Raw genomic sequence first — 17,834 nt, 5'->3', positions numbered from 1 at the left:
TCACTGAGTTGAAAAAAATTTAAACAGTCCCTTAATCAAATAATCCAGGCCAGCTGGGCCTATATGGAACCTGAATGTGGTGGTTGACCTGACCTGAGCTCTGCAAATTTGAGAAATGATTAGAACCGTCACGTCCTGTCAGATTTGGGCACATATTTCAAGCTCTAACTGGGTCTCAGCACAGCTAAGTGGGTGTGATTGGGCTTCTTTCCTTGGAGCATCTCTTTGATCTCCTGATGCTGCTGAGTAAGAGATACAGGAGTATGGACCTTGCTGTAGCTTAGAGGAAGTTCAGATTGAATGTGTGTGTGTGTGTGTGTGTGTGTGTCTTGGCTGGATTGAGTGTGATGTGTAGTAGAAACTGTCTGTTTATCTGTTTTAATACTGAAGTGTTAAACACCATGTTTAAAGAAACGCAATGGACTTACACATGCTTACCAGATCTACAGAATATATTGTGAATTGTTTTTTGGTATCAAATCAAATCAAATCAAATCAAATCTATTTGTATAGCGCTTTTTACAACGGATGTTGTCACAAAGCAGCTTTACAGAATTTCAGAAAAGACAAAGTTTCAACAGTACTGTAAGAATGTACAGAAACCCCCCAGTGGGCAAGCCGGGGGCAACAGTGGCAAGGAAAGAACTGAGGAAGAAACCTTGGGAGGAACCAGGCTCACCAGGGGGGACCCATCCTCCTCTGGTCAAACTACCTACAAGTGATTATACTACTAATATTAACTGCAGTAATATTGATATTAGGAATATCTAGGAGTCTATGAGAACATCAGCGTAGGGTGGGCAGCTCATCCAAGGTAGGTGGTGGTAGCTGGGGCGTGGGCAGCTGGGCTAAAGTGGGTAGCACTTTTGCAATACTGAAATCATAAAAAGCTACATCATATACGGCATCTTTAAGTCACAAAAATCCACTGGCTGATTTGCTGAACCGAGAGATTTGCACAATTTGATAACAATGTAAAGAATTAAAAGTCAGGCTATATTTGTACTACATCTTAGATTAGGTCATTGAAAACAGCTTGAGTTTACTCAATAATATATATATACGAAGAGTTTTGGCATGTCTGCCTTTTCATTTGGCTCAGTTGGTTCCACACTACAATGACTAAAACGTGCACCAAATTACGAAATATAGATGTTTGATTGTTGGTCAGAAATTTTTCTGCTTTTTTTGCATTTGCTTTCAATTACAGAAACCATTTTTTTTACTTTCACTATCATAGTATAAGATCCATATCTATCTCTCATATATATTCTTGATTAAATTATAGTATTGCTCATTATATTGCATGAAAATAGAGATGCATCACAATAAGAGTAATAAAAATAAACCTTACTAATGTTCTATGCCTTTATGATCAATTTGTTTGAATATGCATTAGTTTGGCTTTAACCAATCATAGCCAATCAGATCACTGATGCCTGGCCCAGCTTATTAAGAATGATGTTTCATGGTCCATGTGGCAAGATCAAATGCTTTGCTATTACTTGTCTGCCATTATTAGTATTGTGCTGCAAGAATGAGATAAGTGTTAGTGAAGAGTCATATGTTAAAACAGGCAGGATAGTACAGTGCTGACATGCATAGTGAAAAGCATGTTCTGATGTTGAATTCTCTTGTTTAATGTAGCACATCTGAAAAAGACATGCCCACCAGCAGTGAACTGAACCACTTGTAAGCAAACTGAGATTTTTTTTTCTTGCAGGTGGAGTGTTCACATCTGTGAAAACAAACCAGACTAAAGGAAAAGTTTGATTGGTCCTTACCACACATATTCAAGTGTGAAAAGGTTCATAGGTGTAGTACTTAAAATGCAAGTTAGGAGACTTCAGAAAATAAATGCAGATGGCAGATCTAATATTTCAAGTTGATCTCGCTTATTTTTTTCTCTCCATAATGAGTGGTACATGGTCAGGCAAATGCAGACCAGCCTTTAACCTTGTTATGTCAATGTGGTTTTAATGTAGTCAAAGCATATCTCAGTCGCAACATGCTGTTTTATCCATGTCATGCAGGCCTCACACTTAGTGGGCCCTTTCAAATGGATCTAAATACCAACACATGCATTTTCATCTGATTTACATGAAACTAAAATCCTCACTTAAATATGCACTAATAGCTAATGTGTCTTCATTCGCAAGAGAATTAAACACCTCTCATAACGAGGGTGCATGTTCTCAGACTGCAGTACGCTCGTCTTGCCAGTGGATAGATGTGGTCTGTTTGTGTGGTTAGCAATCTGGACTCTTCTTAGCCATGCCCTTAGCTCTGCACGGCCTTGTGAATGCTTCAAAAGAGACATCACTGCTGCATTCGTTATTCCCTCCTTCCCTCTCTCCCTCTCTCTCCTCCTCTGCTAAGTCAGCCTGTGAACCCATTTGACTCCTATACCCGTCCTCTCTCCCTCTCTCTCCCTCTCTTTTCTCTCTCAGGCGTGGTGTGATTCATTGGGGAAGCCATGCTTTTAATCAGCCCATTAAAAATGGATGGCAAGCAGAGGGCTGCTGTAAGAGATCTCATTTGGAGCTCTGCTTGTGCGTATGTGTGAGCTCCATGATGTAGTGTGTTGCTCTTCTCTTAGTGTGTGTGTGTGTGGTTTGATGCTAATCCAGCCTGGCTGCTGCAGGGTGTGTGTTTGGCCACATAGTGCCCCAATACTGTACTTACTGTGAGTTTTGTCCTTCATTCATATCATGCACAGTTTGACATACAACATGAGCTACTTGGACCTATACCGTCTATGATTATCAACACCGGAAGAGCATAAAATAACACATTTTCTATTTTCTCTGTCCTTCAGGTTAGTCTTTTCCTATAATTTTCGACATTCACCAATGTTTTCTTATTTACAATTTGTTTTTAGGTAAAAATGAAACTGTCACTGGGGCAGTTTCCCTAGGGTGATTCTCACAAGGGTACAACTCAGTACCTTTAGTTAAGGTACAAATTTGTACCGTAACCCATTAAAATTATATTTTCTAAGTTGTATTGACTCCACACACCAGGCTCCAGCCTTTTTATTGTATTGTTCTGTTTTAAAGCATTTAAAGGCAATGAAAAGGTACAAATATGTACACGTACGTATGTGGAAAGTCCATTAGTACTTTCACTGCTATCCTTTGTCCTGTTTACTGCCAGAGTGTGATAGCCCCATGTTGCTCTTATCTCCTACTCTCTTGGACAGTATATGCCTCTTTCTCTATGTGCCATTCACTCAGACTGTGATCTGGTTCTGAGGATGGTACCTATTGAAATTATATTTTCTAAGGTGCATTGACTACACATACCAGGCTTCAGGCTTTTTATTTTATTGTTTGGTTTTAAAACATTAGGTAATGAAAAGCAAACTGTGTGCCATTGAGGGCACGTTTATGTTGTTTGTACCTTGATGAACGAAAAATGTACCTGCACAGCACCATTATTTCTAACGGTGTACTGTCCAACAATAAGTCATTGCCATTAAAAAATTGTGTCAAAATTCTGTGCAGATAAAAGCCACCCTATAACTTCCAGCACTGTTCAATATCTCTGATTACCACTCATCATTTTACTATTAAATTATTATGATTTGAATACAAATACCCACATTTCCATCTGATTAGCATGAATCTAAAATCCTCACTTAAATATGTACCTAAGCAAATACTTTGAAACTATTTATCCTGGCCGTAAGTGTGTTTTGTTATACATACAAATACATAAATACAAATAACCAAAAATATAAACAGTAACAAAATCTTGTTTCCAATTTTTAAATCTCATTAGTTGGTTCAAAGAACAAAGGTTTGGTTCCAGATCTGCATGACACGCAGTCCTTTGAATTAATTAGTTCAAATCTGTTCATATTTTGTTTAGATCACAAAATTCTGAATTAGTTTGCATTTTGAATATTGTGAAAAGCAATCATGAAAGGCAATCAGTCTAACGTCTTAAATGAAAGATTTAAAATTTTTATTAAACTTTCTATCTTTCTCTTAGAAAACAGCAAGTTTGTGAGTAGTTTGGTAATACAAATTGTGAAAAATTCGTCTGGTGATATCTAGTAAGGTTTCTCACATTCTTCTGTTTCTTCCTTGAGCTTTAAACTTGAGCTCACATGTAGAAAGTCACTTGGCACTTTCACTATCCTTAGTTCTGTTTACTGCCAGGGTGTGATAGCCCTATGTTGCTCTTATCTCCTATAGTCTTGGCCAGTATATGCCTCTGTCTCTGTGCGCCATGTACTCAGACTGTGATTTGGCTCTGAGGATGGTACCAGCTCTGGCACTGCAGCGTGGTGGACTGAGCACTAGCTGGTACGACACTCGGCTGCTAGGAGTGCTCTGTAGCCTGGCACAACAGCAGATGTCAGTCCATGTGCTCAGATGTCACTGGCATTTGGAGTCATGGTATGAGATAATCAGTTGCTGTGTCTGTCTTGTCATGTGTGAGGTAATAGGAAAGAGTACAGCTGCATTATGGCTATGTCTATCTATCTATCTATCCATCTATCCATCTATCCATCTATCTATTGTTATACCAGCAACTCAGGTATACTGAGTTACATCAATTATTAACATCAGTTTGTTCTAATTACTAGATTTTAGAAGTGTTTCTCATGGTGCTAAAATAAGCTTATATTAATTACAGCTTCAGCTCACTGACCAAAGTCCAAGAAATATTGAAGGCTGATGCTGGACTGTCAGTTCTCACAAAGAGTGTTTGGAATTGGTACTGAGGACTGGAGGTCCTGGTGGAACATAGGGATGTGCTTCTAATGAGATGAGACTCTCATATGCTATACAGGGTGAGACTTCTATATGTACAAGGTCATGATATATAGATGTGTGTGTGTGTGTTGGAGTGACTAGATTTGAGGCTGAAATTCAAGTGGTAAAGTGCTATATCAGTGGTTATTTCGCTGCATGTGTATGTTCTTTGCCTTGAGGTGCCCCTGCGGCAATGTGCGCACAAACACACACACATAGACACATGCTCACACACACTGAGGGGACTGGGTGCAGATTTCTGCAGCAGGGGCTAATGTGCCATAGGGTCTAGAGCAGGCAAGCTTAGAGTAGCGCTTAGCTTTCCATGGTTGAAGAGAATGTCTGTCTGTCTGTCTATCTATCTATCTATCTATCTATCTATCTATCTATCTATCTATCTGTCTGTCTGTCTGTCTGTCTGTCTGTCTGTCTGTCTGTCTGTCTGTCTGTCGGTCTGTCTGTCTGTCTGTCTTTTATCTCAGGTGCAGATCATTGACATGTCAGCTAAGGTATGCAAACTGCTAAGCTCGGCATGATTCAGTGATGTGAGGTACATTAGTTAATGTTATTGAACTGTTATCCTAGGCATGATTCAGTTCAAGGACATTACTGAATACTGGCTAATTACTAAATGGAATTCAGTGATTCAGTGATATGAGGTATGGTAGCTTACTGTTTACATACATATTAACTTGCATGCTATTCAAAGATGTCAGGTAGCCTTCCATACAATTTGTCATTTCCATTTATGGCAAAACAAATTTTTCATTTGAGACAGTACTGCCCTACAAAAATCCAGACTCCAGATATTGAAGTGAGTAGTGTATAGTATAAGAATGTAGTGCTCAAATTGAGACACAGGTATGAATGTGTGAAGAGAATAAGAAGGAAGTGAAGTAGAAAAAGCATTTTTACACCCCGGAGCCTTTGCTTGCCCTTGTCTTTGTAAAGTCTAACAAGTTTTGCAATGTTTTTACCAGCGTGTGGACATCATCATTAGAGTGTTTCCCTCTTTGACAGTCACACAACAGCTCTGAGTGTTACTGTCACACACACCCACACACACACACACACACCCACACCCACACCCACACACACACAAAACACACATGCAAGATTTCCTGCCTTTTTTTCCCCTTCATTTCTTGTCTCTGACAAAACTGTCATAGCAGTCCGCAGAGCGAACCAATGCCTAGAATGAGAGTGAACAGCTGGGCATAAGAGTAAAAAAAAAACTCTCTCCTTCCTCTCTCTCTTTCCATCCCCCCATCTTTCCTTTAGCCTCCACCTGAACCTGTCAAAGTGTACATGGTGAAATTTTCTTCATTCTCTCTCTCTCTCTCTCTCTCTCTCTCTCTCTCTCTCTCTCTCTCCCCCCTCCCTTTCCTGACATCTCACTGTAGCCTGACCTGTCACAACTGTGCTGTGAGAGAAAGAGAGAGAGAATAATAAATAAATAAATGAATGCAGAACTGCACCTGGAGAGCAGAATTCACCTCCCAGGTATTCCTATAAAATGCCAAGGTGAGGCTTCAGCCCTCATTAGTGTATCTTTACCCCCACTATAGGGCTCGTGGTGTTCAAATTATGAGAGAGAGAGAGAGAGAGAGAGAGAGAGAGAGAGAGAGAGAGAGAGAGAGAGTCTTATAATACTTGCCCATAGTGTTTATAGTGTTTGCACCTTGTGCTGCAAGCACAGCCCCTCTCTCTCTCTCTCTCTCTCTCTCTATCTCTCTCTCTCTTTTTCTAGCTTATTCTCTCTCTCTCTCTCTCTCTCTCTCACTTTCCCTCCCTCTCCCTCCCCCTCGCTTCTTTTTTTTAATCTTTTATTCATGGCCCTAGCAGGTGATGAAAAATTTATGCCCTGAGTCTGGCATTGAAATAAATGCAAAATGAAAACAGAGGCAGTTTATACTGACAGTCTGAATATCTCTATCTAGAACAAGGTTGCGGCGCACAAATCAAGGAGAGAGAGAGAGAGAGAGGAGTGCAATGAGATTTCCATGATGTAAATTACACTGTGTGGATTCCTCTGTTGCCCTTAGATTAGTGTGTGTTTTGTTGTTATTGTTTATATCCTTTTCTAGCACGCTCACGCACACACTTTCACACACGCGCCCCGAGACCACCGCTCACTGTCTTTTGGAGATACGATGCACAGCATTAGCAAAAGTCATTTTTGGAGCACATTTTTTTAATATAGATGCTGATAACATATTTTAGCGCTCTCTACGTCAGCATGAGTTTGTGTATGTGTGAAGTGTGTGGTGAGATGGGTGGTTGGCATGGCGATGTTTTGGTGGGTGCTGTGCCCCTCTGGGCTGGCACAGCGGTTCCCCCTCTCTCTGGTGGTATCACACAGAGGCTAACTCCCACTCGCGGCTCTTCTGCAAGCTGCTGCTGCTGCACTCGGACGCTCTTCTCTCTCTCTCTCTCTCTCTCTCTCTCTCTCTCTCTCTCTCTCTCTCATTTACTAACACCAATTGGTGCACGTTGATTAGCCTGAATAAGCGGGACCGGGTAAATCTGCACTAGCACAGAGGGAGGGGGAAAGAGAGGGTGATGAGAGAGAGAGAGAGAGAGAGAGAAAAATAATGTGAAAAGTTTGCTCATGACTCGAGGCGCTTTAGTGAACAGTGTAGTGTCTCATGTCTTGTCATGGTTGGTTGTAGAATGATTAGAGCAGTTATGGGTGTTAAGAGACTGAATTCTGAGCGCAACAATGAAAGGGACATTGTACATGATTATATGCTTGGCTTACGTAAGATGATGAGTAGGATGCTTTCAAGCATTGTTATGAAATGAATGATGAGTGCAGATATAATACAGCACTGTATCATATCAGAAACCACCCTTCATTTATTTCATTTCTAGTCAAAATGGTCTGTAAGTGCAAATGATTCATTTTTTAACATCTGGACAAACAGCAGAAAACGTATAATTATCGGAAAAATACATAGAAGATAAATACATATAAATACCACTAAATATAATGCCACATTTTTCAGTGTTTAGCATGTCTATCTTTTGCCTTTATTACAGCTTTCTTTCTTTTCACAGTCCAAATAATCCCAAATATATTCAGTGACGTTGAGGTCTGGGCTCTGGGGTGATCAGTCCATTTTTCTTTTCCTCAGTAACATCTTCTTGACAGCTTCACATCCTTTCATACTCATAGCTCTCACTGGTGGAAAGATGGACAGAAACATGTTAAGGCCACAGTGAAAGTATGACTCATTACTTCAGTAAGTGAGCAGCTTTAGTAGTCATACTGGGCAGCAAATGCCATGCAAGCAGTCTCATCACGTATATTTGCTTATTAGATTCACTGAAGATTATGGCTTCTAATGTAAATGCAAATTTGTTTGGGGGGTGCTGTAATATAGTACAGAGCTGAGAATCAGCCCACTGCAGATATGAAAAGCCAAAACTTTGATAGGTATGTGAATATAGTGGAATTTTCTCAGGTATTTGCAAACTTATGCACTTTATTTAATTTTATATCAGTCTTCCCATGGTATATATGGCAATGATTAGATAATACATACACACATACTTACACATCTACCTCCATTTACCATGTACGTGGTATACTTCGCAGTTCTACAATTATGGATAGTAGTTCATCTGTTTCTCTGCATACTTTGTTAGCCCCGTTTTACCCTGTTCTTCAAAGGTCAGAACCCCCACAAAGGTATTATTTGGGTGGTGGATCATTCTCTGCACTGACATGGTGGTGGTGATGGTGGCTTGTATGTCCGCTCACTGTCAACTCTATTGGACACTCCTACCTTGTTGGTCCAACTTGTAGGTGTAAAGTCAGAGATGATAGCTCATTTTTTGCTGCATAGTTTGTGTTGGTCATCCTCTAGTCCTTCATCAGTGGTAACTGGATGCTACCCACAGGATGTTGTTGGCTCAATATTTTTGGCTGGTGGACTATTCTTAGTCCAGCAGTGACAGTGAGATATTTAAAAACTCAGCTGGACTAGAGATGGACTACAAAGTGGTCCTATGTGTGTGTAACATGGAGCGAGGAGACGGACGCATCCGCTGAGATAAGCAAGATTTATTAAGGGCAAATCCAGGGTCATAGTCGAGACAGTCCACGTTCCAATAATCTACATCGAGATCAGGATGGACAGACATAACTGAGAACTAAGAAACAAACCACAATGACAGTACAAACAGAGTAAAGACAGACAAATACAAAGACCAGCAAAGACAAAGTGCAAACGCAGGGCTCAAATACAACAGGGAAAACGAGGGACAGGTGGACAACAGGTGGAGACAATCAGGGGTAGAGTCATGAAACGAGGGGGCTGGACCAAAACAAACACACATGGGTAAAACAAAACAACGTGAACACATGGACTGGACTGGGAGAGGCCAATCGTGACAATGTGGTAAATAAAATTGACATAAAAAAAAAAAAATATATATATATATATATATATATATATATCATGTTGTTTTTACTGAGAGAATTTCAAGTAAATATTACTCATGGTCATTCTCTTCCCCTCTCCCCCTCTCTCTCATAATTTTGTAGTCTGTATCTGCAGTCAGAACAGCTCTGAAGTTCAGTACAGAGTGAACGTGCCCCTGAATGAAATCTGGCAGTATATCAGTTGTAGTCACACCATGGATGTTGAGAGGGAAGTGTTGGGTTGGTAGAAAGGTCACAGCAGATCTTGCTTGCTTATGAATCTTGTCCAAAGTGTGTTCAGCATTTCTTTACCACAGCGAGGCTAACTATTGATCAGAGGAGAGTTCTGCCGGGTATGATTGGCAGTTCCACTAAAAATACACTCATAATGAAAGCAGTTTATAGGATGTGACAGATGTGTAAAATACATGGACAGCTGTCCATCAGCTCAAATGCATAGTAACAAATCTGATCTCTGTTAGTGTATGAAAGTCAAATTTGGTCAGTTTAGGTCAGTGTTAGCTTTAACATTAACTCATTTGAAGGGGCAGCTTCCATCACTATTGCTAAAATGTCCTCCTTATTAAGCATGACAATCTTCCGCTTTAATGTTGTGTGATTAAATCATTTCTTTGGCTTAATTAATGTAAATATGACTTCGAGGACCTTTATTTGGTTGCAATAAATCAATTTATGTACATCTTTTCACTATTGTGAAACCACATAAATGTCTGAACACTTCATGAAGCTTTTAGAGTGAAATGTTTTAAATGTACTTGTCTTTGTACTTTTATAGTGTCCTTTGTACCCATGAGCATATGTGTTACAGATGCTGCCAGGTGGCCAGACCTGACATAGCAGCAACAACTAAGGGAGACGGAACTTAGAATTTTGTAAATGGTCAATTTAGCAGTACCAGATGGGCTTGATTGGGTCGGGTCTCAAAGTTGTAAGATACAGGTTGGGCTTGAGTTTCAGTTTCATGCCCTTGCCTGAGTGGTCTGAGCTAGCATAAACATGCACAAGCATCTGACATGCTCATGCACAGTTCATTATATCACTCCAGCTCTTACCAGAGGCAGCCTTTGAATGATGCAGCTGTTTTTTGGAGAGGCCATGTCTCTAAGGGCACAGTAACAAGCCGTTCTCTCTCTCTCTTCCTCTCTTGCTCTCTCACTCTCTTGCTCTCTCACTCTCGCTCTCTCGCTCTCTCTCATATTCCAAAGTTTAACATGCCCCATTAAAGTGGCCAAATCCCTTCCACCCTGCCCCAGACCCATGTCACCAAATGAAGATGTGTAATTGGCTGGGGTTTGTGTGTGTGAGGGGTAGAGGTGTTTTCAGGGGGGCTGGGAGCACCAGCCTTTCCTCACACACACGCACACACACTTCCTCCACCAAATTCAATTATTAATGGCCTGATTGCTTGAGTGCAGCATCTCTGGGATTCTGAATCTGCCACACTGAATAAAATAAAACCACTGCTTTACATTTTCATTATGCCGGAGCCCTCTGTTTTAAATTGCAAATGCCTTTGCTGGAACCCGGCTCCGACGTGGCCCGCCCTGTTTCGATTTTTCACCCTGCCTTTGCCCCCAAACACACAGTGATACACAGATACAGTCACTCATTTTTATTATGAGCCTTTTTTTCAGTGGAAGAACGCACACAGACACATATTTATCCACTGCTTGGTGTGTGAATCAGAAATATAATTCTATACCATAAAATATTTTTGAAACTGAGAAGGTAAAAAAAAAGTACTTCTGGGCTACAGAGCTTTCTGCGCTGTTTTGCAATCAGGTCAGATACACAGAGGCACACACATGTGCCACCATGTAGCTCTCTCTCTCTCTCTCTCTCTCTCTCTCTCTCTCTCTGCTGTCCCCTCCCCTTTCCTTTTCTGCAGATAAAAGAATATGAGGTGCCAAACTTAGATATCTTAATCAACTCCTCCAGGAGAAACTACACTGCTATGCAAAAGGACAACACCTCTCTCTTTCTCTTTCTCTCTCTCTCTCCCTTTCCCTCTCCATTTCTCTCCCCCTCTCCATCTCTCTCTCTTTCCATTCTCTCTGTCCTTTTCTCTTTTCAACCTACAGTAAATACCACAGCTGTTTTTAGTGTGATGAGTTTTTCTACCTATGCTCTCACTTTGTCACCAAAATAAAGCGAGTCTCAGGCAGTGTTATGCTCTTAGCACTGATAATAAAGCATACATTATTGCTTAGTGATGCTGTACATTAAAAACATGACATGATAAACAGCATTTCATTTTCTTTTTAGGAATGTCTTAAGAAATGAACAGGAAATGCTACGTTGCTAAAAATAAAAAAAGTTTCTCAGTGGTTTTTGACTCGGATGTTCTATTCTAGGAAAAATGTAAAGTATAGTATAGTTTAGCATAATAGAATGTACTTATTTATATGGATATTGAAGCTTTACATATGTATTTATATGTTAAAAGAAACATTGAAGATGTTCTTTACACCAACTTTACACATCTCACTTACCAGTATTGTTAATTGGAAATTACTTTAGAATCTAGAAGTGGTTATGCTATGGCAGCGCTTCAAAGAACCCTTTTAAGGACCTTGTTTTTAAGAGTGTACACAAAGAGGCCAAGACAAGACTTCTCAGAATGAGAAATGATCAGATCTATTCTGATATGATGTTAACATTCTTCATATCATGGGCTGAAAACAATTGTGTGATTTTATTTATTCATTGAATAACTCACAATATCATTAAAAACACTGTTCAAAAGTTTGGAATCAATGTTGTCTATAAAGAAATTGAGGATACTTGTACAAAATGATTTCATGGTGATGCCAGTGTTCTACAACTTTATTCATTTCAATTAAGTAGGAGGCTGTGGAAAATGAAGCCATTTTTAATGTGTCCAGAGTGATGAACAGGGCTGGGCAAGATTTTATAATGCCTGAGTAAGCTGTAAAACATTGAGAACGAAGTTATAATAAAATTAGTAGCCAGAATGCTTCATATTTCAAAAATGATAAGATCTTGGGGTGAATACCTCAATAAGGAATTACTCTGAATAGATAAGTGCAGTATAAACACAGTGCTTACATAAATCCTAAAATATTAAATGAAACATCTCAAAATGTATTTTGGGGTCTTGCATGTAGTGTTCAATCTACACTGGTTAAGCTGTTATTACATTAAATATCCATTTTAAATAAGACATATGATTACAAACTTTTGAATGTCAGCACATTGTTTATTTATTTATTTATTTTTGTGGATCTTGTTTGAGCAAGAACCCAAAAAGGGAAAGTACTTTTTGAAATGTACAAATTCATGAGAATCTTTGGGGGGCATTACTGGTGGTTTTGTGCTTGTGTTTCTCTGAATGCCACACACACTGAGACATGCTCAGTCCATCCCTTTCCCATCTTGCCCTTGGATTACAACACTCACTCAAGCTGTCTCTCCACACGGTGCATGGAGCCCCTCGCTAATCACCACAGCTAATAGCATCACTGCAGCTGCAGCTGCTCCTCCCTGGGCCCTGCTCCGTGTTTGGATATGAAAGTAGCCGGGGTTACACTGCCTGGGAATTCCTGTAACAAATCCATACATTAGCCCTCATCGGGGAGGCAGCAGTGTATTAGTCATGCCATTTTAGCCGTCATCGGGAGTCCAGGGCGCACACGGAGAGCCAGGCACACCGTGCCGAGGCTCATGGGAGTGCAGCTGTGGGCCAGTGTGTTGGTCGGGGAGTCGGTATTGTGTATACGTAATGTGGACTAGCTGTGTTCTCTTATTTTCATTGTGATTTCCCTGGGTGTGGAATAGATGAGAGATGATTTGCTCTCTAGGGTCCATATGAATCAAACACATCAGACTAGAGAGGCTCATCCAGGATTGGCTGTCTATTGTCTAGACAGTCATATGCAATTCGATGTGAAGAGCCAGTCAGAGCACCATTCTTGGCTAGAATGGTCAGTGCTAGGTTCTGGTCCAGTTTCTCCACTTGTCTTACACTGAGGAGATCCACACCCTCTGGCTTTAAGAACTGACATACAAGGACTTTTATGTTATATATATCCTGCAAGTATAGCTCTGTAAAAACAAACTGTGCTCAGTATCACTGATCCTTGTTAAATTTAAATGTTAAATGCAAAAAAATCAAAACATTTAGATGTTAAATACATGGGTGTTAGAGTAGCACTATTGGTTAAAATGGTCAAGGCTAGGTCTTGTGCACTGTGGACATCTGATCAAAACCCTGTGCTTCATGTATTAAAATGCAAGTCCTTTTACATTACGCATCCTCAAATACACTGCAAGTAAAGCTAAATGACAACAAACTGTGATCATCGTTAATCTGGGTGACTTTTAGACCTTCAATTTCACTTTTAAGTGTTGGAGCATCATTCTTGGTCAGAATGTTCAAGACTAGATTCTTAATTAGTTTCTCCACTTATCTTGTCCACTGTAGACATCTTGACTAAGCTTCAAGTGTTGCTATATAAGTACTTTTCCATTATGAATCCTTAGGTACAATACAAGCCAAACTACTTGACAGTTACAGCCATGCTCCTTTAGAGAATTTAACCCATAATGTATGGATGTTTAAGAAGCATTCTTGGTTGAAATAATCAAGGCTAGGTTCTGGGTTAGTTCTAGAGCAATCCACAACCCACTGTGGATATCTGATCAATACCCCTGGACTTTATACAGTGAAATACAAGATCTTTCCTTTATGTGTCCTGAAGTACATGCCAGTAAAGTTATGTGATGACAGAAATCATGATTGTCATCACAGCTTTTGGTTTAATTTAGACTTTGCAACTGTTTAACTATCAGATTCATGGATGTCCTCCCCAACTGTTTGCACATAACTTGGATCATTACCATTCCAGCTCTTATATCTACCACAAATTGATCTACAAACTGCTATGATAGTGCAAAACTGTCAAAACATATTTTACAACATAAAATTGGATGAGGTGGGTGTGGTATGACTGGTGGTATGAGTTTAAAGGTTAAAGTCGCTTCAGCTGGATTTGGATTTTAGATCAGCTAAAGATACCATTAGAAAATTAGAGCTATTAAGTCGTTCACCTGCGACCACGCTGTGCAATGATCAGGGGAGTTGAGCTCTGGCTAACCCCACTCAGGCCGGAGCCCGGAGCGGTGGCCTCTGCCAGATGTGGCTTTAACAAGCAGAAGTGCGACATCATCCATTTATGCATTCTTTCCCTCTTTCATTTAATTACGTGCCACATCTAGTAAATGCTTTAAAAAGGAAATATTTCACTGCACGGTGATTATGCTAACGTTAAGGAACGCACTCCAGTCACACAAGGTGTTTCCTCCTTGCTTTTACAGGGCGCAGCTTAGATTAAGAGGTGTTTTTTATTGACAACTCCAATTTTGACTCCCAAGCTATTTAGCGCCTTCGGGAGGTGGGCTGTAATATTCTCGTACTCTGAAAAAACGGGACAGAATATTTTCATTGGATGCAGATTCATATAAAAACAATGAGGTACTAAAGCAAAGTTACTATACTTAACAGTCTCTCTAGTACCTACTTTCATAACTCATTAGTTTTCACCATAATTAGATTATTGTTTCAAGGCAACGCCAGCAGTGAAACCATATGAAAATGCTTGTGCTTCTTTTAGTAATCATTATCCGGAACATTGTAATTGGATGCAGAGTGATATGAGTCTATTCATTCACTCCCTGTGACATATAGAACTGTGTAACCACCCTTTAATTTATTGATCTGCAATCAAAGCATCCATTAAGTATGAGATATTAATATTTCAGCATAAGAGAAGCTACATAATTGGTGTTCAGTATTTAGGATGTCTACCATTTGTCTTTATTATATCTTTCATTATGTTTGAGAAACTTGCTTTCAGTTTTTCAAGGAAATCTGCAGGAATCTCCAAAGTTTAGTTTTAGAAGTTGGTTGCACATTCTACTTCTCTCGATCCAAGTAATTCTAAACACATTCAGTGATGTTTAGGTCAGGGTCTGGGGTGGACAGTCTATTATTTTTAGAACACCTCTGACTTTTGCACAGTGCTGAAGTACATAGTTTACCCAGAATAGTAGATATGTTTTTTTCTTTTTTTTACTATTAGATTGAATGGATGAAAAGTCATGTAAAAAATATATAGTCTAAATCTAAACAATTATTGAATTAGTCCGAGTTTGAAGAAGGATGCAATGTAATGAAATGTAATCAGTAATAGAATAGTTAAAAGTTTTGGAGCTAAGAAACTACACACACACACACACACACACACACACACACACACACACACACACACACACACACACACACACACACACACACACACACACACACATTCCCATTCACAGCACAGACCTAACCCCTTGGGAGATGATTTCATGTGTGTCATCCTAACACGGTTATGCTCCCGAGACATCAAATTCAATCCTCGTTTCTGCTCTCGTAACCAGAGATTTATATGTATTCTAATGAAATTTCCCCTGCAAACTTTTTTTTTTCTTCTCCCCCCCCCCCCTCCAAAAGTGTCTGTCAATTCTTTTCCATTGGGAGAGCAAGGCGTGTCATTGCAGCACTGACAACAAGATGGCAGTATACACTAAGTCAAATCCCCTAGAGAATTTGGCCATGGAAGATAAATATACCTCAGGAAAAAGGAAGATGGAAAGGGAAGGAAGCGTTCAGCTGAGCGCTATATCCCTACTGTATAGCGCATGTGATGTTAGTGTCTGTATATATGTTGATGTAGCTCTTGTGTGAGGCTTTTCTTTGTGGCAAGTTCAGTTTGTACAGGTGTGTGTGTGTGTGTGTGTGTGTGTTAGTGTTAGTGTTGTTCTCTCATAAGTGCTGCCATGGTTTTGTAAAGTTCAGCGCTGATTGGATAGAGATCACTTGCAGCCCTGCCTACATCCATAAGTATTGGACCACAGACAGGAACAGCGGGCGTGTGTGTGTGTGTGTGTATGTGAAGACATTTAAAATGAACATTATGGAAAGATTTTTAAAAGCTTTTAAATGAAGTAAAATAAATTCAGACATTGTATCACAGTAGTTCAGCATCACCTAAACATTCTGCTCTTTTGAAGTGCAAGAAATACATTAATTTTTTTTATTTATTTATTTTTTAATGTGGGTGAGATCTAAATATCTGGCAATATTTTCTGATACAGTATGATTCTGATATTATCATGCATCTCTGTACAAAAGCAGAAAGTAAGTAACATAGAGTACCAGAACCAGCAAAATATTTTGAACTGTAAAACCATTCCCTTTCTGCATATACAATACTGTGTCTCAATGGCCATTAAATACGTTTTATTTTCATTCCGAGGTAGAAAAAAGCAACAATTAAATGTTATATTGCATTTTTCAGTATCTAGAGTGTCCACTTATCAGATGGGTTCCATTCTCTCTTTACATTTTAATATCTTTTTTGAACTCTGGATTTAGAAACTCATTTTACTTTCTTCTGTCTTATGAAAGTGGATTATTTTAAATCTAATCTCCTCAAAAATATCGCCTGAAAAACAGTGCACTTAATGATTGTTTTGACTTTGAGTCCTGACAAGAAATAAAAACAGTGGAGTGTGTGTGTGTGTGTGTGTGTATATGTGTGTGTATACTCAGCTGGACTACTTTGCTTTAGGCTTCTTGGCCTGTTCCCTCATTACATCCTCCAACCAAGATTTTTAATTACAAACCCACATCTTTTGTTTTTGTTGTCTGATTGCTGGTTGTTGTTTTCTGTCTAATTCTCTGGCTTTGCCGGTTACAAGAGATTTATGTATGTAGCTTTATTCTTCTAGGAGAACGTAGCAAGACGAATTAGGTGCTTTGTTAAAGTGTTGCAAATTTGTATTGCGCAGTACAGAATCGTGAGTTTATTTATGTTTACTTATGCATTTGTATTAATATATATTGAGTAAGTTTGTATGTTGGTGAATTTTGAGCAATAAAGGCAGTGTGTGCTGGTTTGTGTATGTGTGAGCATCTGTGTGGCAGAGCTATTAGAACTCATTTGAGGAGAGGAAGAAATAATCACCTCTTTGGAATATAAAATTAGCATTGCAGGCAGTGATTATTCCTCTATTGCCAAGCATTATTATAAAACTCCAGCATTTAGCGCAGATTATCGCAATTACACACACCCTGTAAAAACCCACTGTCGAACCTTGCTTTTTATGAATGGAGAAAACACTGCATGCACATGTGCTACTTGCCTTTACCCTCACTGTAATATTTTTGGGTTTACAAGTTCGCTTTGCGTATTTTTGACTGTTAAGCAGATTTATAAATGAATTTGTTCTTGTCATTGTACTTGCTAGTTTAAAAAAGCTAAAGCTCTTTCGGAGCTACAGTAGTTTTCCTTGGATGGTACTGTATTTTAAGTGTTTTTTAAGAGTAATAATTTTAAGAGTGATCAAAAGAAATAGTTTGTAAGTAAGTGACCTGTAATCCACAGAATATTGAGCCTATTCTGTTATTGTTTCTGTAATCTCATATTGGGATTATGAGATTAACGTCACAGTAATGTAATAACAAAACCTGCTAAGAGATACAGCTGTGCTCTCTGTTGTCATTGTTATTCAGTAAGGAGATAGCATGATACCACCTTTTTTTCTGGTAG

At 39.3% G+C, this 17,834-nt stretch overlaps 1 protein-coding gene across 6 annotated transcripts in view; it reads left to right on the top strand.

Moving 5' to 3' along the window:
• Positions 1-17,834, top strand: part of kiaa0825 (KIAA0825 ortholog) — a 180,071-nt gene that overhangs the window by 120,913 nt on the left and 41,324 nt on the right. Inside the window, exon 20 of one of the 6 annotated variants that reach the window (XM_037531365.1) lies at positions 10,422-10,613. The exons of the other annotated variants lie outside the window; for them this stretch is intronic. Coding sequence (XP_037387262.1) covers positions 10,422-10,497 — 76 coding nt within the window. The 3' untranslated portion in view covers positions 10,498-10,613. Of the gene's footprint in view, positions 1-10,421; positions 10,614-17,834 lie in introns of those variants that run through there. 6 annotated transcript variants of the gene reach the window in all.

Source organism: Pygocentrus nattereri, chromosome 20 (assembly GCF_015220715.1).
Source record: "Pygocentrus nattereri isolate fPygNat1 chromosome 20, fPygNat1.pri, whole genome shotgun sequence".
Lineage (NCBI taxonomy): Eukaryota > Metazoa > Chordata > Actinopteri > Characiformes > Serrasalmidae > Pygocentrus > Pygocentrus nattereri.
This window is presented reverse-complemented; position numbering and strand designations above follow the sequence as displayed.